This window comes from Lipophrys pholis (assembly GCF_963383615.2).
Source record: "Lipophrys pholis genome assembly, chromosome: 5".
Classification (NCBI taxonomy): domain Eukaryota; kingdom Metazoa; phylum Chordata; class Actinopteri; order Blenniiformes; family Blenniidae; genus Lipophrys; species Lipophrys pholis.
The window spans coordinates 22,135,493-22,149,835 of NC_137628.1; the positions used below are offsets into that span (position 1 = coordinate 22,135,493).

At 38.1% G+C, this 14,343-nt stretch overlaps 1 protein-coding gene across 1 annotated transcript; it reads left to right on the top strand.

Moving 5' to 3' along the window:
* Positions 1–7,724: 7,724 nt before the first annotated feature.
* Positions 7,725–11,980, top strand: LOC308109830 (leucine-rich repeat LGI family member 2-like; the record flags this gene model as incomplete). The annotated part of the gene is made up of 8 exons (XM_080463637.1): positions 7,725–7,900; positions 7,980–8,051; positions 8,236–8,307; positions 8,853–8,924; positions 9,111–9,182; positions 9,597–9,766; positions 10,354–10,518; positions 11,145–11,980. 8 exons carry the CDS (start codon positions 7,725–7,727, stop codon positions 11,978–11,980), a joined length of 1,635 nt encoding a protein of 544 aa, XP_080319763.1.
* Positions 11,981–14,343: the final 2,363 nt, after the last annotated feature.

Here is a 14,343-nt window from a genome sequence, read left to right on the forward strand (position 1 = left end):
TTAGTCCGGTCTTACCGTCAGGTGGTCCTCGTTTACGATGTTATCCTGACACAGGACGGAAAACTCTGCAGGCTTGCGGCGAGGGCGCACGGCGCACGAGGAGGGGGAGAGAGAGAGAGAGAGAGAGAGAGAGAGAGAGAGAGAGAGAGAGAGAGAGAGAGAGAGAGAGAGAGAGAGAGAGAGAGAGAGAGAGATGGGGGAGTCCCAGGGAAAATCCCCACCATGGTGTCTCTGCACACTGCAGCGCTCAGTCTCTCAGTCTCTCATTCTCTCATTCCGTTCAGCGCAGTTTTTCCCTCCTGAACCCAAAAAGTGAGTTTTCAGCACCTTTCCACAGAGAACAGCTCCTCTTCACAGCACAGTAAAGTCACTTTTTATACCACTCATATAACATTTTTGCCCGAACGACTTCAGCGCTCGATTTGTAATTGCAAATCTAATATAGTTCGTAGTATCGCAAGGCACTTTTAAAGTCTCCAGTTTAATAGTTTGTTTATTATTATTTTTTAAATGGGGCTGTTATCTCAGAACAGCCCCTGAAAAAAGAGAAGTTTCCTTTTTATCTGTGGTTTAATTGGTGACCCTAATGTGAGGTGTCTCTTTGTGGTTGCCTTGTAATGGCTTGGTGACTTGTCCTTGGTTGTTAGTAACTTGTCCACTTATCAGTTGAGATTGCCTCCATGGCTTTGCAACTCCGGACAGAATGAAGTGACGTAGAAGATGGATGGAGTTAAATTGATGAATGTACTTGCAAATGACACATTTACAGAAGTTGTAAAGCGGATCTTCGTGTTTTATTTCCACCTGTTTCTTTAAACCTTTTTGAATTTAATATCTGAATCTAATAACATTTTAAACTCTCCTCTAGAAGCTCTTTGCAATGAAATTCAGGCAAAGCCAACACTTCACAAGTTCACAAAGTAACTAAAAAGTATACTATCTAATATATATGTTTGTATGAAAACACAAGTACTTTAAAATCCACCACAACTGAGAAACAAATGCTGAGACTTACAGGTCAGTAGCATGATGCAATCCCAAAAACATGTTCATGCATAATCATCGTTCATTTTTAAGTCAGTGGTCACACTTCCTCATAAATGCTGTTACGTAATTACTACGAATAAGGAGGCACTCTGAGATGGGATCAAGTTATAAATAAGCTCCACAGCTCAGTTTGCTCAGAATGATACATTTTATTGTCGGTGCTTTGGCTGTTTAAAAAGAACCCAAAAAACTAATTGGTCAAAAAGGCAAAATATTATCAAATGAAAAAAAACAACAAAAAAACAGATGGATGGTTATCTGGCCAAATCTGTCACATGTTTCCCAGCTCGATTGCTTTGTGTGGAAGATTAAGTAGTCCACATTGACCCCACCTACATTTGTGGACTCAAGAATCGCGTCACTACTTTGTCCACCCACTGTAGCAGCTGTGTAGTCAGCGGGGAGAAATATTCACCATCAGCTGGTGCCAGTCAGCTAAAAGAATCACATTATCCATTCATCCACAGACGCAGCGTGAGATTTGTTTTGGTCATAAGTGTTGAGCTCATCCAGCCTAACGCCTGAAGGCAAATTAAGTCGGTTTTATAAAAATGGATGGAAGCCCACATTCAGATGTGTGAATCCAATTTAAAGCTCAAAACACGTAAACGCTGCACCATATGTAGATAAAAGACAAACAAAATTTACATGTTCCATTCGTTTATATGAGTGTTGTGGATTTCTACCAGCGACCAGCAGAAGCACACTGTCTTGCATAACAATGACCCAGTTATTAAAGGTCTGTCAAAGTGTTTAAGGCACAAGTGTTGTTTCTGGACAGGGCCCCAGGTTTGTGGTATGCAACATGGAGGGGGCGGGCCAACAGTTGCTCCGTGTGGAGGGCACACTGACAGCCCTATCAAGGACAGAGGCCACCACTATAAAGCCTTTGTCAACCTCAAACCCCACTTTTACTGTCACTGTCACTGACGGCTCGACGTGAACACTTCCTGTACTTTGTGTGCTTCCAGTTTACACTTTACTTCTGTTCTTCTTCCACATTTGATTTCCGTGGTTCATAATTATTAACTTATGCAACTTAAGTAAATAGCTAAGTAACTGAGCTACTAAGTAATTCACTCACTCACTCACTCACTCACTCACTCACTCACTCACTCACTCACTCACTCACTCACTCACTCACTCACTCACTCAGTGCATTTTACTTTAAAACTTCACTTTTAGTATTCAGGAATCAAAATAAAGAAATTTGATTGATCCTTACAATTTTTGTTATTTGTTTGTGTTATATTAACATAATTCTATTACTTTTTATTATTTTCTATTTATATAACAATATAAAATACATATAGCCTACAAACACTCCGAATTGGTGCTAATGTAACAGACTCTAATATTGTAGAATAAAATTTAATGCATATGATATTTGTTGTCCAGTGTTTTCACTACTGTAAAGTACTGGAGTACTTTTCTTCCTTACTTTCTTCCTTTTCTTTTATTATAAAGACAAAATGAATGTATTTTGAGGAAACAGTTAATCATTACATCTCCACCATATTTAATCAAATTTCAAAAGTAATCAGATTTATCTAAACTCATTGGACTAACACTTCCATAAAACATTGGGAAGGAGGTTTCGATTATTCTATTAAATGAATGTAATTGGGGAAAAACAGTTTGTGGTTTATTTTTTTCCCCCCACTCAGCTCAAGTCTGAGCTATTAAAAATTTCACGGCATGCACAGGTTGAACTGACCTACACAAAGCTGGTAAATTTAGGTAGCTATTTAAAATAGGGACAGCACTCACGCAAGCATGTTGAGATCAGTTTCTTAGAGTGGCTACATTAAAACAGCAGGTGTTAAATCATGAGTACCATTAATCAAAGTTATGAACAGACCATGCGGAGACCTTTTCAACCCGCTCTGTCAGCCACACAAATCAGGATGTTTGTGCAAAACGTGAGAAATGAATCACACTGTTTACTAAATAAACACTTGACAGTAAAGGATAGGTTGAACATGAGCATACCTAATTTTTAAGTGTTGATTTTACAGTGACAGATTTTCAGGGTTGACAAGTGTTAGTGGGACAGTTGTTTGTCCACTCACAGAGCCGAAATACTTCTGCAGGGACCCCTGAATGTGGGCGATGAACTTTGACAGGTTCATGTTGCCCGAAATGTTCCTTTTTGGGTCGATGTTCATGCTCTTTATCGTAAGAATCGTTGAAATGGTTCTAATCTGTACAACTGAGGCTTTAAACCACTGCCAGGTGTAACAGCTGATGAGATGGAGCAAATAAAGTTCACTTGAAAATGACAGTTTGTTAAGTGAAGTATGCAATGTTGGCTAAATAAAACAAACAATGCAGAAAATAGAAATTTCCTCCATGTTAATTTTTGAAAAATTAAGTAGTCACACACCACAAAAGAAATAATTGGGCACGTTCCTAAAAAGTACAATAACACATAAAACAGTCTGTAATAAACTTCTGAGTTCAGAGAGTTTATTACGTTGGTATTAAAAAGCAATGATATAAAAACCATAGAAAAAGCTGACTTAAAACCATCAACGTTTTCTCAGTTTAAATACGATAGTCAAACTGAAAATAAAATATAAAGAATATTTAGAATGTGATAATTGATTCAATTTCTTTTCAGTCTTTCTCAAAGTGATCAATCATACACAGCACACTGGCATGTGTTCGCTGGTCTGTGCAGCAGCAGTCGTGAATCTCTGACACTGGCCGCTGGGCTCTTTGCAGCTCCTGAGGGGGAATTGGAGAAGTTTGAGAGCCCGAACACCTGCTGTGAAGCAGTCACCAGCAGCCAGACGCCGCATTTCTCCAGGTTACCCGCCATCTTTCACCGGTTTCATGGTTCAAAGGGGTAAAAGGTCACCTTCGGATTTGAAAGTGCGGCATGTGAGCTGGTTCGGTGGATACAAGGGATTAGAGTGTTACCCTAAACCACCGATAATGACATTTCACTTAGGGAGGATTAATGATCATCAGAGTATTTAGGTCATTTTCACTGAACTCCTGGCGAAGGTTTCACTCGAATAAATATCATAAACCTGACCCAAAAAATAAAACAAATCATGGTATCGATTCAAATTCATAAACAAATTTAATAATAATCTTATAGTTTGTGACACAGGAAAACCCAGCATTAACTTTGTGGGGTTTTTTCTGCTTTCAAAAACAAAAAAGTGTATTTTTCAAATGAAACCGAAGTGTGAAAGCATGGAGAATAAATTCATTTCAGAATGATCATAAACAAAAATGGCTTCATGTGAATTGTTTTTTGCGCCTACTGAATATTTCCTCCATAGCTCATTAACATTATCGATTATTATCGATTATTATTATTATTATTATTATTATTATTATTATTATTATTATTATTATTATTATTATTATTATTATTATTTCTATTAAGTGGCATCAAGGAAAACAAAAGCAAAACCTGCACTTGTAAAAACAGCTCATGTAAATATTCAGTTTCACATTGTGATGATCTCTGATAATATTGTGACACTGGTGTTGGTCGTGATGTAAAGTTACAGATAAAAAAGACAACGCAAAGAGTGAGATCGCCACATGCCATACAGTTACACTCCTATTTGTGTGTCAGTCACATTTTTGAGTATTTTCAAAATGTTTTATGTTTAAAGTTTCATTAAAGTTTCTCATAAAGATGTGTCCAATTATATCAGCATCTGCAAGATATCAAAGACTTTATTGCATGAGCGGTCTAACAATATATATTTTTTTACTGCACTAACCAATTTAAGTGGATGATGCACAACAGATATATATTTATTTATTGAATCTGTGCATATTTATTTCTAAACATAGAATATAAGGCTTTGTTTTCAGAGTACGATGTAAAAAAAAAAAAAAAAAGAGATTTATTTGTGTGATCAAATCAAGACAAACTCTTATTTTATAATGCTGTACAGACATTCAAGGTAAAAGCAACATTCATTTATATGGCATTTATAGTATCAAGGGTCAGAAAGAATAGATTCTTTTTTTTAAGTCTGCAGAAAAAACTATTTAGTTTTCTAAAAAATAAAAAAAACATCATAAATCTTTGAGCGTGCCGTTTCTCGTTCCTGAATCACATCATGACGGTTGTCTAGAAAGAGACAGCAAAGAGATGTTTGCTGTGCGTCATTTGGTGTCGGCTTGCCTGTGTTCACAGTGTTTAGGGATACTCTAGCCTAAAAACAGCAATGCAAGAGGAAGAGCTGTGATGAATTATGCCAGTAATGGCAGACACGTACGGTTGCCTCCTCCTGGCTGTGGGTATTTGGTTTCACTCATGCTCATAGACTACTGGTCCTCCAGCAAAGGTCAGCACCTTGTTAGGCCCTGCTGGGACAACTAACAACCCAATTGTTGTGTGAATACTTCTCCTAATGATTTGTGATGATAAGTGGCCGGGACCTGAAAATTTAGTCGGAAAGGGGAATTTGGTTACCATTTGACCAAAAATCGGATTGAACAAACAATTGGAAATCAGACAAGTAAACAAATCATGACTATCACGAGACTAATACCTATAGGTATTATCATTTTGTATGAAATACCTATCAGATAAATGGAACATATTTTGTCGTGTGTTTCATCTTAGAAATGTGTTTTCATGAATTCCTTTTGAGTAGAATGGTTAACGGTGAATTCCCCTAATATCTCTTTTACTTTATGTTCGTTTGGAATCCTGAGCGACTGCCGTTATAAAAATTAGAGCAGTGCTGATATATAATACAGCAGCATGACACAAGTTGCAGGAACACTAGTTATACGGTTGCATGCAATAAAAGTGATTTGTTTCTGTGATTCTTCTGTCACTTATTAAGTATTTCTGGTGTAGCATCACCCATTTCCTTTTCTTTTTTTCTTTTCTTCTTTTTTTTAATTTACAGTATATCTTCTTCTTCTTGGCCAATATTTAAGCATCACTGTAGGTTCTGCTGCTCTGGAGGATTAACATTTAGTCATACGTTTGTTTGAGGTCTGGTGTTTTTGATGTTGTTAAGAGTTTTTTCAAGCAGATATGAGATGGAGGGATACAGCTGTGATTTTTCTAAGGTTGTTTTACTCAATATTAGCACTCGTGGAAACCCTCATGTCCAAACAGATTCTTCTGTTGTAGATTTGTTGTAATCATTATATAATACTAAATGACCTGAAACAATAACAAATTGTATTAAGAGAAAAATGTATAACTGGGATTTTAATGCTGTTAGAATATAGTCACTTTTGTGCCATTTTGTAAATAATTGGTGTTCAAAAAGAGAAAGCTGGTATATGGATCTATCTCCTAATCAGACACACATACATAAACAACACGAGCATTTTCATGTTGTAGCTCAATTTTGTAATTGTTAACCTTTAGTTTAACCATTGCGTAGAAAGATGCACTCGTTTATCTCCACCCTCGACACGACCATTTAAGCAAGGCTTATTACCACAACAGCACATGCTGCTCTTCATAGCTTTACGTTTAGATACATAAAGTGGAAAAAAAAACAGAGTGTGACGTTATTTCATGAACTAAATTGAATCCTGGCCATTCGAATTGCTTTATTCTGTATGTTGTTGGCAGCCTCCCTCTAGTGGTCCACTGATGTACCTGCACACCAACAGCCACAGAGGATGATGTAGCGCAAAATAACAGGACACACACACACACACACACACACACACACACACACACACACACACACACACACACACACACACACACACACACACACACACACACACACACACACACACACACACACACACAGAGTCAATCAATGCTATTTGTTTTAAATGAATACTTTAAGATAAAAAAAACCAACTGATTTTATGTTTTATAGTTCAGTTTTTTTTAGTTAAAAAAAGGAAAAATAGCCATGTTGTATTGACAATAGTTCCTTTGATCCATCCATCCATCCATCAATGTCCATTATCTGTTACGTCTTGTATACCTTTGTGGTGTTTGGCTTTCCTCCTCTTTATTATTGGTGGAGTTTGTCATCCATCTATCTATCTATCTATCTATCTATCTATCTATCTATCTATCTATCTATCTATCTATCTATCTATCTATCTATCTATCTATCTATCTATCTATCTATCTATCTATCTATCTATCTATCTATCTATCTATCTATCTATCTATCTATCTATCTATCTATCTACCCATCCTTCGATTAACTCTTTACTTGTTTTATTTACTGCATTGAAATGAACACTTTATTGTTCTTGCTGTATAAATTATTGATCAATATTTCTCTCTGTTGGGTGGAAACCTGTCACCCGCTGAACTGATTCATCTCATCATGTGTTATTATGCTGCTGAACTACACCACATGACTATATCTGTCATGGTGTTTCTGTGTTTGTGTTGTTGGGGTGAATTTTGCATCATGCTGACATAATCGAACAAAGCTACATAGATGATTACAAAATGCATACATGCACATTATGTGAGTGTTTCTCCATGACAGATCACCATTGTACTGACGAGAGCAGGGTTTTTTTCACCCCCTTTTTTTTTCTCCTCATACTGAGCCGATGCATCCTTCCGGGACGCAGCTGCAGCCGTATCAGCCTGTGTCAGGGCTTTCTCTACCCTGCTGCTGCATTTTCATATCGCCTCTGCAAGCTCTCGTCTCGCCCTCACCTACTATTACCGTCCATGTCTGAGGGGCAACATGATGTCTGCGAAGCAGCGGCTCGTGCTCAGTGTTGCTCTCCTGTGTTTTTATGCAGGAGTTGAATGTAAAAGGAATTTCAAATGTCCTTCAGGATGCACTTGCACCAAGGAGACCATCATCTGCGTCGGTACCGCTCAGCTCCCCCGGACTATACCGAATGAGATCAGCTCTCTGTAAGTAACTGTTACTGCCTGCTTTACCACAGTGCCGCCACAGACCGCTGACATGTCCTTTATGTGTCCGTCCCAACAGAAGCATGGTGAACGGGTCCATTGCAGAAATCACAGACGGGATGTTTTCTCTCATGCCTTCTCTTCAGCTTCTGTAAGTGCCATTTCATTGATTGTTCGCAACTAATGGATTCCTCAGCACAACACACACAAAGAGTACTTGAATTCAGGGATTAAAAACTTTTCCACGCCAGTTGTCAAAAGAAGAAAGAAAAACAAACAAGTAGAGTTTTACGTTTCTGTTTATTGCACTATTAAGGTTTGTATTTCTTTCACAGGCTTCTAAATGCAAATTCTTTGACCACAATCAAAGATGATGCTTTTTCTGGTCTGCCTCATCTGGAGTATCTGTGAGTATAGTTTATTCAAAAGAACAATGCGTGAACGAAAATATTAAAGTCTTCTTCAGCAGGTAACATGATTAAATTAAGTTTTGAATATGATTCCCTCTCATCTGAAGGACGACATCACCTCATACTGACTTGTCTGGGAGCTCACTGTCAATATCGTTACTGAATCAGTTGAGTTATTCAGCAGAAACATCACAAAACATGAGGAATGATGAAACTCTCCTCCCTCAGAGCTGGAAAACTGTATGAAATCACTTTAAGATAATGGATTGAAATGTTTTCTTTTCACTTTCTAAACCAGTCTAATATTATACCAGTATTAATATGGTTCAAATACTAAAACTTCCAGATAACCTCAACAGAACTGATGAAACATTTCTGATGAAAGATGAAACATCTTTGAAACTTTAGGCAAGTCTATGTGCCTTTAAAACAACAGTTAGATATACCATGAACTGTTGCCATTTAATTTATTCAATAGTCACGTGTATATTTATCTGACAGTAGCTGGCTTTCCACAATGGTAAACAACTATTGTCTAACAGGTTTATTGAAGGGAACAAGATCGAGACAATCACCAAAAATGCCTTCCGTGGCCTGAGAGTTCTGACACATCTGTAAGTCTGCTGTCCTTCTCCACCAATCAGAATCCCCACAATATACACAATATATGCTGTGCTCTCAGCATCGACGTTTTATACCTGCAGTAAAATACTGATGCTGCAAGTCGGAGAAAAAAAACTGAATAGACAGAAATTTGTGTTTCCTTTTTTTGGTGTATGTTCCTGTGTGGCTGATGTTAGCTCGCTCGCAAATAACAAGATGAGGTTTCTGCCAAGGGATCTCTTTTCTGACTTGGACTCCTTGCTGGAACTGTGAGTAAGCACTTACAGTATCAGCAGTCTGTGTGTGTGTGTGTGTGTGTGTGTGTGTGTGTGTGTGTGTGTGTGTGTGTGTGTGTGTGTGTGTGTGTGTGTGTGTGTGTGTGTGTGTGTGTGTGTGTGTGTGTGTGTGTGTGTGTGTGTGTGTGTGTGTGTGTGTGTGTGTGTGTGTGTGTGTGTGTGTGTGTGATGTCTTCCAAAAGCTGTTTATGTAGTGACATGAAAGGGAGTTTTCCTCTATCTATCTATCTATCTATCTATCTATCTATCTATCTATCTATCTATCTATCTATCTATCTATCTATCTATCTATCTATCTATCTATCTATCTATCTTAGAGTCTGTATATATTTCATTGTTCTTCATCTTACCTTCTTTTCCTTGGTGATTTGCTCTGTCATGCCACAGAGATCTGCGCGGAAACTCTTTCCAGTGCATTTGTGAGAACAAGTGGCTGATGACGTGGCTGAAAAACACAAACGCCACCGTATCAGATGTCTTCTGTGCAGGCCCCAATGACATGAAGGGCAAGCGGCTCAATGACCTTCCTATTCCACCAGGCGAATGCATTTCCACAGGTAAAAAGGACACATGCAACCTTTCTGAATAGTACCAGGTACAGCTCAAATTATGTTAACTTTCTGAAAGAAATCAATGGAAAGTGGAGAAGGGAGATCAATGAAACTGCTGAATAATTGAAGAGGATACTGCAGTGGACCATTGTGCATTGAAAAAAACAGAGCCAAGGTCTGCTGACATTATTTGCCACTGAAATAATCCACAAATATGTATGTCTGCACGGAGACACACGCCCATGCAAAACACAGAAACACAAGAGGCCACGGCCACAGGTTATATTCATTTAAAGACATTAAATCCATCCACAAGTTGTAAAGCTACTTCTATGAAACCCTCGTGGTGGAGCTGGGTTGTTAGGATTTATTACCACGGATGTCTGGAACGCGTTATGAGTCATAGGTGACCTTGGCACGCCGAAGACTTGTGAGAAAACTGAGGGTGCAGAGAATACCGAGCAGCAAGGTCACATATAACAGATTCCATGACTTCACAGGTGTGAGACTTTTTACGGTTTTAAGAATCCAAGCATGATGTTTGAATCAGATCAACAGATCAGTGGGTTTTTTTCTTGGATTTCTTCCCACAGACTTTGTGCGTCACCAGTCCATTCCCATCCAGTCCATGTCGGCGGACATCTTCTCCTTCAAAGAGGACATCTACATCGCTCTGGCTGCCCCAAACACCAACAGCTGTGTCATCATGGAGTGGGATCACATCGAAACGAACTTCAGAAAGTTTGACAACATCACAGGTTTGACCACTCCTACCTTCAGTCATTTTATTTACCTTCGATTTGAATTTGAATATCTCTAATTGCTAATTGCGTCACACAGTCATTCACCTCCATGGAAAGATCTCAATATCCTCGTAATTAACTGAATAAATATTTATTTCGCCTGCAGTATTGATCTCTTATGTAACGTCACTGCGAACCTCCATTTGTCTTCAAAAACAATTACAAACTTTTAGTCATTGATTTTCATTTATTGCAATGCTACTTAACTTACATGAAAATAAGAACTATTTGTTTAATCTCTGTCGTTGACAAAAATAGAGTTAAAATCCGAAGATTATTCAAACAGTGAAAGGAGGTTCTTTGTAGTCTGAACAAAAGGTTTATCTGTTCCAATGGGGCTTTTAAGATATTCTTAAAAAAAAAAGTATTGAGGTTTTTCTACTTAAAGATGTATTTCTTTGGTGAAAACAAACATTTGACACTGAAAAGTGGTGATTCATTGCTGATGTTGATCTATTCTAATTTAATGGAAATAACCAAAAGAAAATCTGTTGGAACTGTAAGCTACATTTTTAAAAAGCTGTTAATGTTTTTTTTTTAACCTATTATAACTTGTGAGTATTTTCCACTTTTATTCACAGGGAAATCTGTTGTCGGATGCAAGTCAGTGCTGATTGAAAACCACGTCCTGATATTAGTCACCCAGCTCTTTGGTGGCTCCCACATTTACAAGTTTGATGATCAACAAAACAAGTTTACCAAGTTTCAAACAATTGAGGTCTTCAACATTTCCAAACCGAATGACATAGAGGTCTTTCAAATAGAAAAGGACTGGTATTTTGTGATTGTGGACAGCTCCAAGGCAGGCATTTCCACTCTCTACAAGTGGACGGACCAACCAGGCCGCAATGAAACTGGCTTCTCCTCCTACCAGTTCCTCCACGAGTGGTTTCGTGATACAGACGCTGAGTTTGTGGAGGTGGACGGGAAGTCTTACCTCATCTTGATAAGTCGCTCTCAGCCACCTGTAGTTTACCTGTGGAACAAGAGCACCCTGAAGTTTGTTGTTCACAGCGAAATCCCAAACGTGGACGACGTGGTGGCTGTCAAAGCGTTTCGGGTGGAGGGTGAGTTGTATCTGGCCATGACCTGCTACATCGGTGACTCCAAAGTCCTCAAGTGGACCAATAAGCAGTTCACCGAGATTCAGGTTCTTCCTTCTCGGGGAGCGATGATCCTGCAGCCTTTCACCTTCTCTGACAGACACTATCTGGCTCTTGGCAGCGACTACTCGTTCACACAGATCTACCTCTGGGATGTGGAGACGAAAACGTTTCACAAATTCAAGGACATCTATGTGCAGTCGCCGCGATCATTTGCTGTGCTCGCCAATGACCAAAGGAATTTTATCTTCGCTCCCAGCTTTAAGGGCAAATCTATAGTTTTTGAGCATATATTTGTAGATTTAAGCTTATAAAACTAAACAAAATGACTGCTGACTGCGATATGATGTATGTACGCAACTCATTGTATTTCTTCCTGATGCAATTAAATATGCCTTTATCCTTATAGAGACAAACTCTGAAAATCATATGCATTACTCGCAGCTATGGTGGAATGACTAATGTTAGATTACAAGTAGCTAGCTTGAAATTAAAGGATGATCAATCAAAGGCAATCGCATGAAGTTAATTTCGAAGGCACACCTGATGTATTCTTAAAAATTACCGGCTTTTATTTAACCTCAAGCAATGGCCAGGACAAGAAGTACCAAGACTAGCAATGTCCATCACAGGCTGTAACATGGACACTTCACACATTTATTAAGTGTTATATAAAGCTTTAAATTCAATTAAATGAGAGGAGACTCGGTATATAAATACATACTCTTTATTGAATTTTGAGTTAGATCAAACTCTCGTGATGAAGCCAGTAGGATTGGTATTCAGAATACACGAGCAGGAAGATCGCTGTATGGGGAATGGTGGCGACAAAATAGACTGTCATTTTGAAAATGTGGGAAAATAGATTGACTTGGACAACAGAGCGCCAGGAATAATGCAACATGCTCTTAAGAGCCGGCAGAGAACGTGCATGAAAGATCTTCTTCATTGCACTTACATGTAGGCTTTGATGTATATGATTTGCTTTGACTTTAGTGGAAAACAAAAAGTTAAAGGCCACCTGAGAGTGAACCCCTAAAGGTTTCAGAAGTTGTCTTATTGAGTCTGAACAACAGAAGAAATCCAAGAGAGATGCATAATCTACCCTCACAGAGCACGAGTTTGATAATTGTTTGAATACAGAAATTATGTTTTCTAAAGGCCATTTACCTGGAAAATAGTCAATCAATTGCAGTGAGATTGAAAAAACAACAGAGGTCAGATTTATGAAAAATGAAAAAAGAATTGAAACATGTCCCTCCAGCTGACCAGGTGGCTTGTATAGTGGACATTGTGCCGAAATACGTATGTTATCGTAAAATCAGTTTAGAAAAGTAGCAAGTAGCTGAAATTGATGCTCGGATCGACTTGGCCTGGTTCTAACATCCACTCATTTAACCAAAAATGCTGTTAAGTCGTTTGATAAAAGCAGAAGATATGTTGCGATTGACTGATGATTTAAAAGTGCTAAGCTGAGAATTCCCTTTTCACCAAAAATGCAGCTGAATGTCTTTGATGAATAATATGAGCTTGAGTTTAACTGCACATTTCTAACAAGCCAATGTACGGCTATGCTACTGAGTGCCTCGTTAATAGCAACGCAAGGTATTTTATCATTTACTCTTGATTCCTATGCAAAACGTGTAACAATATGTGTTGGGACTGAAAAGCAATCACAAGGTCAACCATGTGCTGTAATGAAACTTAAAAGGCTTGAGACATTTTGTAATGTGTTTACTTTTGTTTATTGATATTTTGATATTTTTCATCTATTGTACAGATTGTTTCCCACAGGGAATTATATGCAAAAAAGCCATATATTTACTTTGGAGGTCAAAAACTGCATCCATGTATAATCAATACATTTTGTTTTTTGTCATTTGGCTGATGCAACAAAACACCTTATTGACCTTCTATTGAGCCTAATGTACTTCTTGATGATGTATACTAGTACTGATTGCGCTGTATTTTTTTTTCCAATCTACCATATTAAAGCATTGATAAACAATTTACCATGTACACAGTGACAGTGTTAACATGAGTTTGTGGAAATGCATTAAAAACAAAAACGTTAAGTACTTGTATGGTAATCAAGACTCTTTTTTTTCCAACATCCTCGCTTGGCAGATCTACAGCGAGGTGAAATGTGGCCATAAAGCAAAGAGAAAGTGCTTCAGACAGCAGGCTTGAAATTGATAGAGCAATTAATGACTTCCGAGACAGTGTTTTGTTTTGGTTGTGATACGTAAGAAAAAAAAAAAAAAGAAGCTCAGCCCCGTACAGTTTCCCGTCGGAATGGCTCTTTCGTAAAGCGTACTACTGGAACAGTAAAATGTTTTTGTTACAGTTACCCGGAGGCCATCTTCATGATCTCCCATTATCGCCTTTGAATGCAGAGCGACATGGTGAAGCCTTCTCATGTGTCTTCACATCTGGATTTATACTCTTCATTTGACTATCTTTGTTTACTTCTGCATTTCTTCCATTTCTTCCAGAATTGTGAACACATAAAAAGACGATGAGATATTCGCTGCTGTTATATTTGGCTCTTTAACGTTGGTAAAATCTGTGTCCCTTTTCAAACAAACCTCCCTTCTGACTTTTAAATGGATGGGCGCTTTTTTTTTTTTGCAATCAATACCTCATATAGAAGGACAGTGAGACTCAACTGTGTTTA